A 19,677-nucleotide genomic window follows, 5' to 3' on the forward strand; every position below is an offset into this window, starting at 1 on the left:
CTTTGAGTTAGCCATTTTCTCTGTTCTATCTTTATTTTTAACCAACCACGTCTCAACCGCCATCACACAACAACCACACCACCGCCACCATCTACGCTCTCACATCTTCGCACCACCGCCATTCCCAAACGGCACCATAACCATCAAACCACCACCGAAAACCCTCCACCACCTTCACCTCTCTCCTTCTGCGGCCATTCCCGCACCACCTGTGAACACTGAACGTCGGGCTGTCTCGGGCCTGTTCGGCGTTTGGTGCCGAGCGCACCGAGCCGCGAGCGCAAATAGCGGCCTTTCCGAGGGAAAATTCGGATCAAAAACGCTACACGCCCACTTTTTCCTCCATACAATTAGTGAGCGCGGGGCGGCTTGGCTCCACCTCCAGGCGCATGTGTGTGAAGTCGATACATGCAAATTCTAGGATCAGGGGTGGTTCACGCCCCCATTTCCTCCGACCAATGGGCGAGCGTGGCTCCGCCCCCGAGGTCATTCTGATCCGAATATTTGCATACTGGCTTCTCCTGCCCGCCTATAAAAAGGCGAACGCAAGGCGAAGAGTCGAGTCGGTCGGGTGAGGAGAGTGCGGAACTGAAAAGAGTGGCAGAGTCGAGTCGAGTCGGTCGGGTGAGGAGAGTGCGCGCGGTGGAACTGCAGGCAAAGGAGCTCGGGTCCGAGGCGAGAAGGACGGCGGTCGGCGACGAGGTTACGGAGTGGGGAATCGCTCGTCTCGTTGCGGGACCCAAGCCAGCCAGCCATTCTCCTCCCCCAGGGCATCAACAATTCCCCCTTTCCCCCACGCTGAGATAGTGCAAAAGGGGGCCCCGTTCCCACCCCACCCCAAACGTCGTGCCAACGAAACCCGCCAAGGAGCACGGAGTCGGGGCACAGCCGCGCGGCCACATTTGCGGCTCGCCCGCCAACGCGTCACGAGGACGAGGGTAGGACCCCCCCCCCCCGGTCTCGCGGACCTGGCCACTCCTCCAGATCACGCGCACATTTGGCCTACAGGCCTGTCTGCCTCCTTGCCGATGAGGGTGGCTTCTTTCCTTTGCTTTTGTGTAAATGTGTGTTGGCGCCGTCTGCGAAGTAAAGCTGTATAAGTGTTGCCGTGTGTGCGCGTAGTCGGAATTCACTCTGCGTCGTTGTTGCTTTTATTGTTTTGGTTGCTTTATGTGCATTTTGACTGTATGGCTGTGTATATGTGCTTTCCGTGTGCCGGGAAATAAATGTGCATTGTGTGAACTGTTTTCCCGTTTCGCTTCGTCGTTTCCTAATTGAATCTCCATCCTGCTTCACGTAAAGGGTTCGTTGTGGGTGCAAAACGCCCAGTAAATAATCTGAACCGTCGAGGTCGACGATAACACCGCTCGGTTATCCCGATAGTACGGAACGGGCTGCCCAAGCGGCTCGTGTCTGGAGTCGACCTGCGGTGAGGTACGATCGCCCGGTTTACCATCCGCGTGGGTACTTAGGTCGGTTGGCGAACAACCCGATCCTACGCGGGTGGCCGATTGGCACGATTGTGGTGAGGTCGAAAGGCCCACTCGTGACTGGCTCCGGGCGATAGTTCCCGGAGGGTCACGACTGCATTGTCCGTCCGGTGGGCGACGTGCCGCGATCCAAGTTACCTGGCCGTCCGCACGCCGGCGGGCGAGAATTCGCAACAATATATGTATATATATATATATATATATATATATATATATATATATATATATATATATATATATATATATATATATATATATATATATATATATATATATATATATATATATATATATAAATATATATATATATATATATATATATATATTGTTGTGGTTGACGAAATTCACAAACCACCATTCAGGTCCCTTAGGTGAGATATCTCTGTAAGTATATGTGTAGTTAGGCCCAAACCCGTTGTCTAGAGGGAATAAATGTCATTCACTCGGGCTGCGACTCTTCAGGATAGCCGTTTTTCTTTTACTATCTTTATTTTGGACCAGCCGCCATTATTACCACCACCAACCACGTCTCAACCGCCATCACACAACAACCACCAACCACAACGCCGCTTAACAACAACAACCACCAACCACAACGCTGCTTCACAACAACAACCACCAACCACAACGCCGCTTCACAACAACAACCACCAACCACAACGCCGCTTCACCACAACCGCCACGACCTTTACCGTCACAACTCGCCACCATCGCATCCACACCATCTCGCGTCACTCGTGGGCACCGATACTGGACTCGTGCAGGGCGCGCACCGAGCAGCGTATTCAAAAACATCACGGACTTTCCGCAGAAAACGGATCAAAAACGACTCACGCCCACTTTTGTTCCATCCAATCGGAGGGCATGGGCCATTTGGCCCCGCTTCCAGGGCGTTGGAGTGAGGTCACGATATGCAAATTCATGGATCAAAAAGCATTCACGCCCACTTTTCCTCGGTCCAATGGGGAGCCAGTTAGAGGTGAAGGGTCGGAGGCAAAGGGTCAAGGGTGAAAGAGCGAAGCCACGGGGCTTATATAAACGGCTGCGTTCGTCAGTAAAAAGAGTTGTGCGGAGTTCAAGAGAGTCGTCGGTGGAGCTGGAAAGAAGGGGAGAAGTCAAGAGTGAAGAGTTGGGACGAGCCAAGAGAGGAGACGGAGAGGGCGAGTAGACGGAGCTGTGGAGAGGTGGTGGCAGCGAAGGCGGACGAGGGGGTGCTCGCGTCGGTGCCGGGAGCTGCAGAGGGAGAGGCCAGCAACGCGACCGAGGTCGAGGAGGAGACGCTCGTCGCGGGACCCGAGACAGGGTGATATCCTCCTTCCCCCGAGCATCAGCAACCCCCTCCTGTTTCCCCCCGCGCTGAGATAGTGCGACAAAGGGGGCCCCTTTCCCACCCCCTACCAGACACTGTCCGCGAGGCCCGCGGAGTTGAGGCGCCACCGCCGCTCCGCGTCTCATCATCAGACGGGTAGGCCCGACACGGTCTCGGCCCCAGGCCCGCCTACCCCCCTCATCCTGGAGGGTGGTTCTCTTTTCTTTTGCTTTGGGTATACGTGTTGTCGGCGCCGTCTGTGAAGTAAAATTGGAAAAGTGTTGCCGAGTGCTCGCGTAGTCGGTAATAGATCTGCATTGTTGCATTTGCTTTTTGTGTAATATTGTGTTTCTTCTTCTATTACATGTGCTTTTGGTGGAATTGTATATGTGTGCTTTCCGTTCATCGCGAAATAAATGTGCTTCATGTTGAACTGTTTTCCCGCTTCGCTTCGTCTTTTCTTTCATTGAATCTCCATCTTGCTTCACGTAAAGGGTTGGTCGTGGGCTAAAACGCCCGATAATTAATCGAACCGTCGAGGCCGACGAATAACACCGCTCGGTTATCCCGATAGTACGGAACGGGTCGCTTAAAGTGGCCCGTGTCCGAAGTCGACCTGCGGCGAGGTGCGATCGCCCGGTCTACCCTCCGTGTGGGTACTTAGGTAGGTCGAATTTGGCGAGCAACCCTATCCCACGCGGGGGCCGATTGGCACGATCGTGGTGAGACCGAAAGGTCCACCCGTGACTAGTTCCCGGCGTTAGTCCGAGAGGGTCACGACTGGATTGTCCGTCCGGTGGGCGACGTGCCGCGATTCGAGTTACGTGGCCGTCCGCACGCCGGCGGGCGCGAATCCGCAACAATATATATATATATATATATATATATATATATATATATATATATATATATATATATATATATATATATATATATATATATATATATATATATATATGTGTGTGTACAAGATTGGGGTAGTTGGGATTACGCATTTTTAAAGAAGATGGCACTTCCAACCAAAAGTAAAAACTCGTTCGACTCCGCTAATTTGAGCAAAAAAGCGAGAGCAGACCCTGTCTCAGAGCAATGTTTCGCCTGCTTCATCAGGTGCAATAGAGCCCGAGCCTCGACACGACTCTGGTTTTTATTGCGATACGACCTCTTATATCCGGTCACGTGCTCGTGCTCGAGGTCAAATGGAGGAGTGGTTATTAAATTTTTTTTTACTTTATTTTGTAAAAGCAAAAACAAACATCAAATGACATTGAAGGGGTGCTCTGCTCTTTTTTGTTTTTACACGTGATCTGTTGTTGCATGTGTGTGGGTAACCACGTGTGTGCACTTGTTTTTATGTTTGTGTTTCCGTGGCATGAACATGGCTGGTTTCGTGTCCGAGTTGGGCATGATGAGGTGTTGGTTGTGCGAGGGTCGAGGTTCTCATTGGGTGTTGTGTTCATGTGGATGTGTGTTTAGGATTGGGTGTTTGTTGCTCACCTTATGCAGCCTTTTGCATCATCCTGTTTTCGCCATTTGCATTAGAGGTGTGTATTGTGTATGTTCACTGTCTCCTCAGTTAGGCCACCCTCCTGGCTCTTCACGTGCCATGCTTCCAGAATGAACTGTGTTGTTCATTAGATGTGGTATCAAGGACACAGGTCCCATCATAATCAAATTTATGGCCACATTGCAGGCAATTTCGTGCTTTGGCTGATGAGGTCATTTTTCCAACCCTAATTGCTCTGTCATGTTCATCTCGTCATTGATTCAAATTCCTTCCAGTTTCACCAATGTAGAATTGGTCACAGTCTTTACATGTTGAATCGTAAACTACTCCAGGTTTATCAGCAGTTGGTATTGGGTCCTTTAATTTTGAGAAGACATTGCGGATGGCGTGTCGAGGCTTGCAGGCTATGGCAATCCATGCACTACGTACTATCCTGCCAATCCTTTCTGAAAGGCCCGGGTAGTGTGGCAGTACACAGTGCCCAAGTGGGTCTGGCTCCTTCAGTTCTGTCCTTTTTGTTTCTTCCAATGTGTAGAGTATCCCCTTGTTGTACCCATTTTTGAGCAGGACTCCTCCATCGAATCTCTTCTTCTTATTATTTTGCTGCTCCCATGAGGGGGTCGCCACAGGGGATCATCCGTATGATCCGCATAGTGATTTGGCACAGGTTTTACGCCGGATGCCCTTCCTGACCCAATGGCACAGGGATATGGTACACCTATTTTAACCGGGGTCGCCTCTTACGACACAGGGATATGGTACACCTATTTTAACCGGGGCATACACCAGGCCCAGTACACTGGTACTCACTTCGCCGACCTCGGAAGGATGGCAGGCTGAGTCAACTTCCTGGTGTGTATTAATTCAAGCGGCCAACTGGGCTTGAACTCACGACTTTTTGCATCCCAAGCCGCTTCCCTAACCACTACGCCAACACCAGGCTCACTCCTCCATCTAATCTAATTTCTTTAATTGCTTCCACTTTGGAAGATGACACCGTCCATACCGAGCTGCGAAGCTTTCTGCTGCACTGCGTTTGTGGGAGATTGGGTTGTTGGAGTTAAAATCCAGTAATCCGCTGGTGTGGGTTGCTTTCGTGGAAAAGGAAGTCTTGAGGGAGCCGTCATGCGTACAGTGAACCTCCACATCAAAAAAGAGCTGGGATTTAACCTTCAATGATGTGATTTGACGTTTGTTTTTGCTTTTGCAAAATAAAATATCAGAAAATATAGAAAAAAAACACTCCTCCATTTGACCTCGAGCACAGGAAACGTGATCGGAAATGAGCGGTCGCATCAAAATACCAACTTGACACTGCAGAGGCCTGAGGTCTCTTGTGCCTGATGAAGCCGGCTGTGAAGGTGAAACGTTGCAATGCGACCAGGTCTCCTCAGGCTTTTTTGCTCAAATTAGCAGAGTCAGTCGAGTTTTTACTTTTGGTTGGAATCGCGTTCTTCTTCTTGAAAATAAAAAAGAATATATATATATATATATATATATATATATATATATATATATATATATATATATATATATATATATATATATATATTGTTGTGGTTACCAAATTCGCAAACCACCATTCAGATCCCTTAGGTGAGGTATCTCGGTAAGTGCATGTGTAGTTAGGCCCAAACCCGTTGTCTAGTGGGAATACATGTCATTTATGCGAGCTGCGACTCTTCAGGATAGCCGTTTTTCTTTCACTATCTTTATTTTGGACCAACCGCCATGATCACAACCACAACATCAACCACCGACCACAACCACCGCTTCACCACAACCGCCACGACCTTCACGTCACACCTCGCAACCGTAGCATCGCCACCGTTCTTGCCCCGCTGTGGGTACCGGTGTTGGATTCGTGCAGAGCGCGCGTCGAACAGCGTGTACAAAATCACGGATTTTGTGCTTCAAAAACGGATCAAAAACGACACACGCCCACTTTTTGCCGTCCAATCGGTGAGCGAGGGGCGAATTGGCCCCGCCCCCAGGGCGATCGATATATGCAAATTTGTGGATCAAAAAGCCTTCACGCCCACTTTTTCTCGGGCCAATGGGGAGCGAGGTGAAAGGTCGAAGGGAGGGGGTCAAAGGCGAAGTTACGGGGGGATAAAAGGACGGTGTTCGTCAGTCAGCAAAAGGAGAAGGAGAAGAAAAAGGAGAACGAGAACGAGAAGGAGTCAGAACGAGAAGGAGTGAGAACGAAGAACGAAAAGGAGAACGAGAACAAAAACGAGAACGAGAACGAGAAGGAGTCGGAACGGAGGGGACGAGTGTGGAAGTCTGGAGCCCGAAGCCTGCAGTGGCTGGAGAAGCTGAAGAGAGTCGGACGAGGGGGTGCTCGCGTCGGTGCCAGGAGCTGCACGCCCGAGGAAGGCCGGCAGCGCGACCTGGCCGAGGTGGAGACGCACACCAGGGATAATAAAGATCCTCTATACCCCGAGCATCAGCAACCCCCTCCTGTTTCCCCCCGCGCTGAGATAGTGCGACCAAGGGGGCCCCGTTCCCACCCCCGACCAGACACCGTCCACGAGGCCCGCGGGTTGCGGCGCCATCGCCGCTCCACGTCTCATCACCAGACGGGTAGGCGCGACCCGGTCTCGGCCTCAGGCCCGCCTCATTCTTGAGGGTATTTCTTTTCCTTGGTTTTGGGTATGTGTTGTCGGCGCCGTCTGTGAAGTAGAATTGTATAAGTGTTGCCGTGTGCTCGGTAGTCGGTATTAGCTCTGCACTGTGTTTTCACTTTTATATTTGCTTTTTGTGTAAATGGAATTGTGTTTTCTTTTTTTTGTGTGCATTTGGTGGAATTGTATTTGTGTACTTCCCGTGTGCCGCGAATAAATGTGCTTTATTGTTGAACTGTTCTCCCGCTTCGCTTCGTCTTTTCCCCCATTGAACCCTCATCTTGCTTCACGTAAAGGGTTGGTAGTGGGCTGAATACGCCCGATAATTAATCAAACCGTCGAGGTCGACGATAACACCGCTCGGTTATTCTGATAGTACAGAACGGGTCGCTTAAGTGGCCCGTGTCCGAAGTCGACCTGCGGCGAGGTGCGATCGCCCGGTCTACCCTCCGCGTGGGTACTTAGGTAGGTCGAATTTGGCGAGCAACCCTATCCCACGCGGGGGCTGATTGGCTCGATCGCGGTGAGACCGAAAGGTCCACCCGTGACTGGTTCCCGGCGTTAGTCCGAGAGGGTCACGACTGGATTGTCCGTCCGGTGGGCGACGTGCCGCGATTCGAGTTACGTGGCCGTCAGCACGCCGGCGGGCGCGAAGACCGCAACAATATATATATATACACATACATACATTAATATATATTGTTACGGTGCCGGTGGTCGTCGGCCGCCAACCGACCGCTCTGACAGAGCCACAAGTCAAGTCGGCCCGACCGATCGCCCGGAATATAGATCGCCGCCCGGATAAGTCCGAGTCGACGGGTATTTGTACAAGAACCGAAATACGCCAATGGGCAGATCACGTGGGGTAGGGTCGATTGGCCATCTTCAATGCCCCGAAATACCCACGTGATCAAACTACCGGGGTATTCCACCCTCGACAGAACTCGTACGGAACAAACCGCGAGGCGAGCCTGTCCCGTGCGCGATTCCGAGCGGCTAAATCGCCGACAACCGTCGGTCCAAATGTCCCTACCTACAAATGGCTTTCGAACTACCAACACACGAAATGCTCAGTCAAAGAAAGAATCGACACGACGAGCTGGAAACATTTAACAATTGGGGTATTTATTAATAATAATGGGGAACTCGGGAAGCACGTAAGAGCAGAACTATTCTGACTTTACGAAATGCAATGCAATCATTTACAGCACACAAAGCACTTGACAATCTCCTATTTATTAGATTTCCGCCGCGTTCGGCGTGCAGGCGGCCGCTTCAGCCCAATTGTGGTCGCGCGCCCACCGAAGGCAACAATCCAGTCGTGACTTTCCGGACCAACCCCGGAAACCAGCCACGGATGCCTAAATGCATCATAAACTAGCTAATTATTATGTCTACGCACTCCAGGGTTGATCGCCGAATTGTCGATTTACCTAACTATTCGCGCGGACAGAAATACCGGGAGTTTATACCTCGACGGGATTTGTACGAAATGAGGCGTTTAAGCATGCTCGTTCCATGTGCGAAGCCGAGCGGTTTTAATTCGCCAAATCCCGTCGGACTAGATTATCTTTTATCTGCTTTAAAAGCCAGCTAATTCCCGATACGTGCCATGGCAGTCAATGCAGGGAAAATGACACAAACGAGCAGGTTGACATTAAAACAATGGGGCATTTATTTCCAGTTGGCAGGCAGTTAATGAATGGGGGGATGGGGACGAGACACGAGCAAAGCCTACAGCCGATGCCTATTCAATCATGCACACAATCATGCACTGAAACAGTTCCACTTAGGAAGACAAGGCACCACAGACTTTCATCCAAAAACCCAAGGAAAAGAACAGGGCTTGCGAGCCTTTATTTCAAACTCGGAGGCCTGGTTGACCAAGGGGCTCCAAGAGGCCGGGCAGGTTACCTGGCCGCCCCTGGTGACGACTCGATGGTCTTCGGATCGGCGACCCTTGGTGTCTTTGTTCGGCCTGGTGCATCCCAAACGCGCCAGTCACTTGGGCGGTTTGACGAGCAGCTTGAACGGCTGCTTGGTCTGCCTCGGTGGCCCGGCTTCGTCGCTGCCCCTTTCTGGCGAGCCTGGCCGGCGACGCTTCAGAGGAGCGAACGGGTCTCTTGCTCTTTCAGAGTTGATGCTCCTTTAGAACCCGTTCACTCCTCAGCGTCGCGTGACCGTATTGGGGCCGTCTTCCCGGACCCCCACGCTTCGCCGCTGCCGCTGGCTCCAACTACTCCAAGCTCCGATGCTGCCGCTCCCACCAGCCTAGACTCCTGACTTCTGATCTCCACCGGGGAACGACCCATGAACAACGACGAACAACCACGAACCACTTCTCCGACACTCTTGTGACACGACACCGACCGACTCTCCTTCAAATCTGCCCAAGTTCCGCCATTTCTCGGCCAGGAGTGAGCCGTCCCTTGATCTTTCAACCCGAGGCCAGGCTCCGCCCACTGTTCGCCTCCGACCTTTCACCCCTGGTGAGCCTCGCGGGAAACCCCAAGTTTGACGTCACCCGTGGGTTTTGGGGAAGTCGCTCTGTGATACGGTTATGCAAATTAGGTTTGCGCCGCGGCGCATAATGGCGGGTTGAGCAGTGGTGGCGGTGGGGAGCGTTTCTCGTCGATGGTGAGGAGTTTTGGTATGATGTTTCAAAATTAAAGACAGAGAAAGAATAACGGCTAACTCAAAGATGCACAGCCCGGCACACAAATAATTCCCTTTACACATCGGTGGGGGAATCGAACCTGAAACACGTACTTATCGGAATAACTGATCTTTGGGGAACCTGAATGGTGTTCCGTGAATTTCCACCACTGTAGCAATATGTATATATATAAATATATATATATATATATATATATATATATATATATATATATATATATATATATATATATATATATGTATATGTTACTAAAACTCTCATCTTGTCGAAATGTATATGGACGTATGTTCCCGAAATAAAGCCACAACGGTACACGATAGCGCAAAAATATTATGGCCATCTTACTCAACTTTCTCCTGCGGTGTGCAGCATCAAGTTTCGTTAAAATCAGGCAACGTAAAAATTATTAAAAAATCAATTCCCGATTCAATCAAGTGCTGTTTGGGAGAATTTGATCAATGCAAACAACCTCAGTGGTATAGTTCGCTGGAGCTATCTTGTTTTTTTCTTGAAATGATTTTTTAAATCAACTGCTGTCACAATGGGAACCAAACGGGTTCATGGGTAGTCTAAGATATGTATGTATATATATATATATATATATATATATATATATATATATATATATATATATATATATATATATATATATATATATATATATATATATACACATATACATATACAGGAATCCCCCGTTTCTAGCGGGGGTTACGTTACAACCTCCCCGCGCTAAGTGAAAATCCGCGATGAATGGACGCCTCCCCAAAAAATCGACCCGTCTGGTCTTGTCGGTTTGGGAGTGATTGGGTTTGAGGTGCCTGAGATCGACTAGTCTGGTCTGGTCGGTTTGGCAGTGATTGGGTTTGAGGTGCCGGAGATCGATTAGTTTGGTCTGGTCGGTTTGGCAGTGATTGGGTTTGAGCTGCCGGAGATCGATTAGTTTGGTCTGGTCGGTTTGGCAGTGATTGGGTTTGAGATGCCGGAGATCGACTAGTCTGGTCTGGTCGGTTTGGCAGTGATTGGGTTTGAGCTGCCGGAGATCGACGAGTCTGGTCGGTTTTGAGTTGCTGCGTATGAGCACTGCTCGTCCAACGGCGGCAAACCTTTTTCCTTCCCGAAGCATATGTCGAGCACCTTTACCTTAACCTTCTCCTGAAGCATCCCAGGACCTTCCTCTGGCGCTTCGGTTCCTTGCCAGAAGCCTTTGAAGGTGCAGGGCGTTTGGGCGGCATCGTGGGGCTTGGAGAAAAAACGTAGAAAATATTCGAAGTTCACAAGCGAAACTTTGTCTCGTGCGTTGTGTGACTGACTGGTCGAGCACCACACGTTATAATTTATTGCTTAAATAATTTATATTTTATATATTATTACCGCGATGTACCGGGGGAATCCGCAGAAAAATTAGTTACGTTCCAAGGGAGAACCCGCGATGAACCGGGGGCACGACAGGTGAACCGCGATGAAACTGGGGTTGACTGTATATAATGTTGTTCTTATTTCGGCTGTTCCCCTTCGGGGTCGCCACAACGGTTCATCCCTTATGATCCGCATACTGATTTGGCACTGGTTTTATGCCGGATGCCCTTCCTGACGCAACCCTGGTCGCCTCTTACAACACTGGTGTATGGATTGGGTGTCGCCATGATTCTGGGCTGCCCTACACCCTCTCATAGCGCGGCCCAGCACAGAGCTCCCATCCTCAAGCGGTCCTCCAACCCAAGCCTCTGAGAAGCCGGATGACAGGCGCACGCCACTACGCCCGGATATATATTATTTTATATACATATATATATATATATATATACATATACATATATATATATATATATATATATATACATATATATACATATATATATATATACATATATACATATATATATATATATATATATATATATATATATATATATATATATATATATATATATATATATATATATATATATATATATATATATACATATATATATATATATATATATATATATATATATATATATATATATATATATATATATATATATATATATATATATATATATGTTGATATACATTATATTATACACATATACTTGGGGGATACATACATCCATACATCGAGATGTGTGTATATATATATATATATATATATATATATATATATATATATATATATATATATATATATATATATATATATATATACTTTTTCTCTCATCTGTCAATGGTGAAGAATCACGAAAAAATATTTTTAATTCTCAGATCCAGATCTGGATTTTCACCAAAATCTAAACAATTCGTCATTGTCACACACCCAACCTCTCCAAGTTTCTTCGGAATCCATCCATAATTTTTTGAGATATCGTGTTGCACATTATATCATTTGTGGCCCTATCTCTCAATGGTGAAGAATGACGAGAAAAAAATTCGGATCTGAATCTTCACAAAAATCTTATCAATTCGTCCTTGTCACTCACCCAACCTGCCCACCAAATTTTATCCGAATCCATGGAAAACATTTTGAGATATCCTGCACATAAAATAAAAACAGACAGAGAGGGGTGAAAACATAACCTCCGTCCACCTTCAGTGGTGGAGGTAAAAATGCTCCTTACAACATGAGAAGAATGCAGTGCAATCATCTTTGATGATAGGAGGGAAACCACGGGGTAACACCCCTGGGTCAGATTGCGGTAGAGTGTGTCGGTGTGGTGCTGAGGTGTCGTCCACTAGACGGCGGTCTCCTTGAGTTAACCTGAGGCTGCTACCTTTGGGTGGGTGCCTGGAATGTCCTATCCCTAAGAGAGGATGATCACCAGTCTCTGTTATCATCTGAGCTCAAGCGTTTGGACATCGGTATTGCACCACTCTCTGAGGTTTGGAGACTGGATAGTGGAGAGATTATGGCGGGAGGTTACACCTACTCATGGTCTGGTCGCTCTGATGGTTACCATACCCAGGGAGTTGCTGCAGCTGTGTCCAATAAGCTGACCCCAATGATAATTGGGGTAACACCGGTCAACGAGCGTATTATGAGATGAAGGATTCGTCACTCATTAGGTGTCATTTCCCTGGTCTCTGTCTATGCTCCGACTGAGGCGAGTGATCCCACCGGGAAGGATGCGTTCTACGCCACGCTCGATTCTGTGGTTGATCAGTGCCCCAGAGGAGATACACTTCTAGTCTTGGGGGATTTCATTGCATCGACTGGAACTGATAGGGATGGTTATGAGACATGTGTTGATCCCCATGGGTCAGGAATAAGAACCAGAATAGCACTAAGTTCCTTGACTTTGCAAGAAGTCAGGGACTTAGGGTGGCTGGTTCATGGTTTCAGCGCCCACAAGGTCATCGCTGGACTTGGTTGGCAAAGGAGATTGACCATGTGCTTGTTGATGGTTGCTGGAGGATGATCCAGAACTGCAGGGTCTACCGGAGTGCTCAGTTCCTCAATACTGACCACCGGCTTGTTGTAGCAATTCTAAAGCTGCACCTTACATCCTGGAGAATGGTGCCATCCCAGCCTCAGCTGGACGTTGGCAAGCTCAGGGATGAGAGAGTTGCTGAGGAGTTTGCAAACAGGCTGAGTGGACACTTGGGGGTCTGGGTGCTTTGGGGGGGGGGGGTCCTGAACAGTTGTGGAGTGCCTTCAAGACCACCGTCCTTGATGTTGCCGTTGGATGCCTTGGAGCTCACCGCAGGGCAAAGAAGAATTTTGTCCCTCAAGGGACACTGGATACCATTGACCAGAGTCGCAGGGCCAGGCTGACTGGCAGAGCTGAGCTGTTCAGGGAGCTGAGGCGTAAAACTGTACATGCACTAAGGGTGGACAAGGAGGCCTATGTGCGAGGTATCTGTGAGGGGGTAGAGCATCGCCTGTGGACAGGTGATTCTCGTCCCGCTTACATGGGAATTCGCGCATTGCGTTCATCCAAGCCCATCCCTCGGAGCACTGCAGTTAGAGTAGAGAGTGGTAGGCTCTTGACAGAGGAGTCTGAAGTGAAGGCCCGCTGCGCCGGTTACTTTGAGCGGTTGTACCAGGCTGATCCCCCAGCTGTCGAGTTGGACGTCAGGCGTATTACAATCCCTGTTGCTGCACCTCCAATCAACTGTGGTCCACCTTGTGGAAAGACGGGCTGCGGTGAACCAGTTGAAACGGGTAAAGCTCCAGCGATCTGTGGCATCCATGCTGAACTTCCCAAGTTTGGTGGAAATACTGCACTTGTGTCGTTGCATGCAGTTTTGTGCTCTGCCCGGAACACAGGCATCATCTAAACTGATTGCAAGAGGGGCCTTGTTGTCCCTCTCTGGAAAGGGAAGGGTGATCGCCAAGACTGCAACAACTACCAAGGGGTGACGCTGCTCTCAGTGCCGGGCAAGGTCTTTGCTCGGATAACTCTTGATAGGGTTCGCCACCATCTGCCTGAGCACCAGCATCCAGAGTCGTCAGGCTTTACACCAAAGACGTCAACGATTGACCGTATCCTTGCTCTTCGGGTCCTCACCGAACGCAGACGAGAGTTTCGGCAGGGGCTGCTTGCAGCCGATGTTGATCTCTGTAACGTGCTCGATTCAGTGAATCGGGATGCCCTCCGGAGGATTCTTAGTCTTTGTGGGGTGCCACCAAAACTGATCGATCTGATGTCTGAACTCTACTCTGGTACTGAGAGTGCTGTGAAATGTGGTGGTACCATCTCTGAATTATTTCCAGTTGTTACTGGAGTTCGTCAGGGGTGTGTACTGGCCCCCACACTTTTCAGCACTTGTATGGACTGGATTTTAGGGAGGATGTCAGTGAGATCAAGCTGCCGTGCATCGTTTCGGAATGTCAAGAACGCGGACCTTGATTTTGCAGAAGATGCAGTCATCTTTGCGGAGACTTTAGATATCCTTTTGAAGGTAAACAAGGTGCTGATTGAGGAGTCGGAGCTGCTGGGATTATGGGTTTCTTGGGTCAAAACTAAGATCCAGGCTTTCAATGACATCGTCGATGCTGCTGTCCTGTCTGTTTCTGTTTGTGGTCAGGATGTTGAGGCTGTGGAGAGATTCACTTACCCTGGCAGTGATATTCATGTCTCTGCTGGCTGTGAGTCAGAGGTCAATAGACGTCTGGGTCGGGCCTGGTGAGTCATGGATTCACTGGATCATGGGGTGTGGCATTGCTGGTACCTGTGGGTTGAGGACGAAAGTCCAAGTCTTCAGGTCCTTGGTGCTTCCAGTCTTGCTCTATGGATGCGAGACTTGGACTCTGACCAAAGATCTGAGATGGAGACTTAATTTCTTTGGTACCAGGTCTCTTCGGAGAATCCTTGGCTATCGCTGCTCGGATTTTGTGTCCAACGAGCGGTTACTGAGAGAGACTCTGATGAGATTTGTTACCTGCATAGTCCGTGAGCGTCAGCTGCGGCTGTATGGACATGTGGCTCGTTGTCCTGACGCTGACTCTGCTCACCAGATTCTCTCAGCGAGGGAGTCTCGTGAGTGGAGGGGGCCAATGGGCCGACCACGTGCCTCATGGTTGCAGCAGGTTGACCAGCATCGAAAGGAGATGGGGATGGGCCTGGCATCTGCCTGGGGGATGGTCAGATGGAGGCCCCTGGAGTACCGGCGGAAAGTGGACGCAGTGACGTGCTGTTCTGGCACATGTTCCAATATCTGACCTGACCTGAATACTCCTCTCATTGGTAATGTGACTATATTCACCGTGGGAACATGCATATGGGATCAGATGGTGCATCATCAAATCTAAAGCCTCACAATATCTACTGTTCTGCTTTTTTAACTTCCACCCAGGTTTGACCTCATCATTTCCAGCTTCCAGTTCATGCATTTGGATGAAGAAACGCTGGAGGCATTAACCAGATGCCTGATTCGTTGGTTGCGTCCAGGTGGACATCTGTTCTTCCGCGAGTTCTGCTCAAGACAGCCTGGTCTGTGATGCTTTGCTTTTCGTACTTCATTTTGTCCCTCCAGTGGGGCAACTTAGCATCACAATTGTGTATTTTGTGAGGAAAGCACCAAATTTGGCACACTAGTAGCCTATCATATTATGAACAGATTTGGATATTGGGCCATCGCAAAATTTTTGATGGCAGTGGAAAATGGCTGCCACAGCCATCAGCGGCTGAATTTGAGATGCCCCAAGATCCAAATCTGTTCATAATATGTTAGGCTCCTCGTGTGCCAAATTTGGTGCTTTCCTCACAAAATACACAATTGTTATGCTATATTGAGCTAAGTTGCCCCACCACTCCTTTAATTCCTGCCTTAGACATCCTGTTTTAAATTTTTTATTATAATAATCGAAAAAAAGACAAAATTGATCTTTTTTGCTTCATCTTCCCAGTCTCTCCCTCTGTCTCCCTCTCCCTCTATCGCCCTCTCTACTCCTCTCTCGTCCTCTCTCTCCCCCTCTCTCGCCCTCTCTCCCTCTCTCTCCTTCTCAACGGCAACTTTGAAATGTTCACTCTTCTCACATACTTGCTTTCAAAGACATTTGACAAAGTGCGCTTCCGTTTTAAAACCCCTCTCAAACTCTGCATCATTCGTAAACTCATCCCTCATTCACTATCATGTCAATACAGCGCTGTCTTCCTTTGTGCCTTTAATCATCATTGCCATCCCATTGTTGATGTCTGCCTTCATCTTTCTGCCCTTGGGATCCTTAAATGCAAGCCTTTTTGTGTTGTGTGTGGGACAACAGTGACAAACTTCCACATGTCAGTGTTCTCTCCCATGTCATCTTCACAACAAGGTTTCCTTACACCAACCTCAGGCTCCACAAGCCCTGCTTCGCATCCCCCGATGACATGTTCATCCACTCCATGCCTCTTCCCCTCCTTGTTCCCTCCATGCCCTGCCCCCTCCTTACTTGTATTACTCCCCCACCCTCTCCTTGCTTCCTTCACTTCCCTCATCCTGCTTACTTTCCCTGCAACCCCTCTTTACTTCCCCAGCATGCCGGCCCCTCTCTTCCCTCCTGTGTTGCGGCCCTCCCCCCACTGCGTTCTCTCCTTCCCTCTCCTTCCCCCAACTCCATCCTGACCCATCCCTTCTCTGTCTGCATCCCAGCCCCTTTCTTCTAACTGTGCACCCTGGCCCCTTCTCCCCCTGCACCCTGGCCCCTTCTCCCCTTGCATTCCGGTCCCTCTCCTCCAACCCTGTGTCCCGCCCATTTTCTGCTTTGCCCGAATCGTGCACTTTTGAAATCACGTTTGTGAACTTTCAATTGATTTGTACAAAGACTGAGCTAACATGTGACATCATAATTGATGAAGACATTGACCTTATTTTCTTGATGGAATCATGGCTGTAAAACAGATTCCCATGTTCCATTTGGAGAGATATGTCCACCTGGTTTTTCGATTCTTCGTGTTCAATGGAAACTGAAAGCCATGGTGGAGGGTTTGCTCCCATTTACAGATCGAGCTTGAAGCTGAGGCTGAGGACTGTTATACCATCAACTGGATCTGTTATCTCAAAGAGTGCTCTCATCTCCAAGTGAGAAGTCAACTTTTTGGTAATTGTATCGATCTCCCTTGTCAGCTTCATTGAAGTCGGCAGATTTTCTGGAGGAGTTTGAGGATTTACTCAGCTGTACTGACCTGCCTACAGTGGGACTGATTGTCATGAGTGATTTCAACCATCATGTTTACTGCCCTTCAACGCCAGATGTGAGAAGGTTCAACAGTTTTGTCTTCTTTGAACTTTGAATAACTGGTGCATGGATCTCCACATCGCTTGGGGCATGCCTTCACTCTTGTGATGGGGAAGGATGGTGACTCTCTCTTACAGTTGTCATGATGATAATTTTCAACTCTCTGTTCAGTGTGACCAACTTCGCATGACCAGCACTTGCAAAAAATGTGTTTGCTCTGTGAAGGTACAGAACAATTGATCAGGAAAAGTTCTCAATTGATCTCACGAATAATATGGGATTCACACTGGAAAGCTCTGACGATGATGCAAGTTATTTTATCCGGTAATACAATGGAGCCTGGTATGAAGTTCGGAATGTACATGCTCCTGCAACGACGAAGAAGCACTCGAGGTTTCAAAACTAACTGGTATGATGACAATGTGGAGGAAGCTCAACTTCACTCTGAGTGACGATTATGTAAGAACAAAATCAAGTACTGAAAGCAACAATCCTAATATAATGTGAGTGAGACTGTTTTGGCTGCCAAGAATGATTATTAAGATGAAAAAAACCAAACTCCAATTGTCATACCAAGGACATGTACAAGAATGCAAATGAATAACAGCTGGAAGTAAAGTTATTCCTGAATCTAATGATCCATTGAATCTAGCAAATGACTTTTTGCATAATTTTGTCAGTAAAGTAGATAAGATGAGGGGAAATATGAAGAATACCCAAGTCACCCAATCAACATCAAGTTTGAGTCCCACACTGGTGGATTTTATTCATGCAATGATTGTAGTTTCATTCACTTTGTTTCTGCAAATGAGGTTTAATTGAGGATAAATATTAGGACATGTCCTTCAAAGACCTGTGTTTGACCCACACAATGCCAACCTGGCTCATGAAGAGACATCTCCCTCTTGTTCTTCCTCTGCTGTCACAAATTGTCAATTTGTCGTTGTCGACTGGTGCTGTTCCTGGAACTCTGAGATCTTCTGACATTACTCAAGTTTTGAGGAAGCCTTATTTGGACAAGAAAGAATTAAGTAACTGGAGGCCTGTCTCAAATTTGCCATTTCTCTGCAAGTTAATTGAACAGGCTGCATCAGAAGTTATCTGATTTTATCATTCAACATTACGTCTTTCATCCTCAGCAGTATGCATATAGAGTAGCACATCACCCTGAGACATTCCTATTTCACTGAACAACAAATTTCAAATTTTTTTTTTACTGGAGATGTGTAAAGTGATTAAGACTAATTTGGGTACGCTGATTTCAAAAATCATAACCGTTTTGCTGTATCACGTCAGGATTTTCAGGAACAGAAATATTCCCATTGCCGAGAAGTCAGGATTTCAATGAAATTTACATATGTCTTCAACATGTCTATTTCGTACAATTGTTGTTAACTTGTGTTTTATTTCTTTCTTTCAGATAAAGATGAGTAGGCATTCCTGTACCAATCATCCTGACAACTTCTGTTATGTCTGTGGTCGGTATACCAAAAAAGATCAACAGCGAAGTATATCTACAGCAGTGAAAATGAAGGCCGCCTACTTTCACTACTTCGGGTGTAAGGTGGGGGACCAAGAACAGAGCTGGGCACCACACATCTGCTGCACAAGCTGTCACACAACCTTGACTCAGTGGTTGGTGGGCAAGCGCGCGAGCATGCCATTTGCGGTGCCCATGATATGGCGTGAGCCGCAGAATCATCATGATGATTGTTATTTCTGCTGCACAAGCATCGCCGGCTTCAACAAGAAGAATAAAGGTCACATCAAGTACGCTGACTGCGTCTCTGCTCGTAAACCTGTGCCTCATGATGACGAGAACCCCGTTCTAACACCTCCAGCTGATCAGAACATAGCTGTAAGCAGTGGTGAAGAGGATGGTGATGATGAACCTTTTGAACCCGACACTCAAGAATCACACCTTCTGAACCAGGGAGACTTAAATGATCTTGTAAGAGATCTCTCGCTGTCAAAGGCGAAGGCAGAGCTGCTTGGATCAAGGCTGCAGCAGTGGAATCTACTTGAACCTAACACCAAGATATCCTTGTTCAGAGCACGTCACAGAGACATGGCTGAGTTCTTTGAGATGGAAGACACGATGACATTCTGCAGTGACATCAACGGTCTGTTGAAAGAACTTGGGTGTGATCACGATCCTGCAGACTGGCGCCTCTTCATCGACTCGGGGAAGAACAGCTTGAAGGCTGTTTTGCTCCACAATGGCAACGAGAAACCATCAGTCCCACTGGCTCACACGTTCGGCATGACAGAGACCTATGAGACTATGCGGCAGCTGCTTGATCAAGTACAATGACTTCAACTTGCACATCTGCGGAGACTTGAAAGTGGTGGCGCTGTTGTTAGGGCTGCAGTCAGGCTACACGAAATACATGTGCTTCCTTTGTCTCTGGGATAGAAGAGACGA

The 19,677-nt window shown here is 48.1% G+C and overlaps 1 protein-coding gene across 2 annotated transcripts in view; it reads left to right on the plus strand.

Annotated features, from left to right (window-relative positions):
* The window catches only part of LOC147022703 (uncharacterized), a 156,279-nt gene that overhangs the window by 37,231 nt on the left and 99,371 nt on the right, over positions 1–19,677 (plus strand). For both annotated transcript variants that reach the window (XM_085887484.1, XM_085887485.1), the window contains exon 5: positions 15,389–15,525. In XM_085887484.1, the coding sequence (XP_085743610.1) occupies positions 15,389–15,525 (137 nt within the window). The remainder of the gene's footprint in view (positions 1–15,388; positions 15,526–19,677) is intronic.

This window comes from Eptatretus burgeri, chromosome 7 (genome assembly GCF_056783735.1).
Source record: "Eptatretus burgeri isolate ZD-2024b chromosome 7, Ebu_testis_v1, whole genome shotgun sequence".
NCBI lineage: Eukaryota > Metazoa > Chordata > Myxini > Myxiniformes > Myxinidae > Eptatretus > Eptatretus burgeri.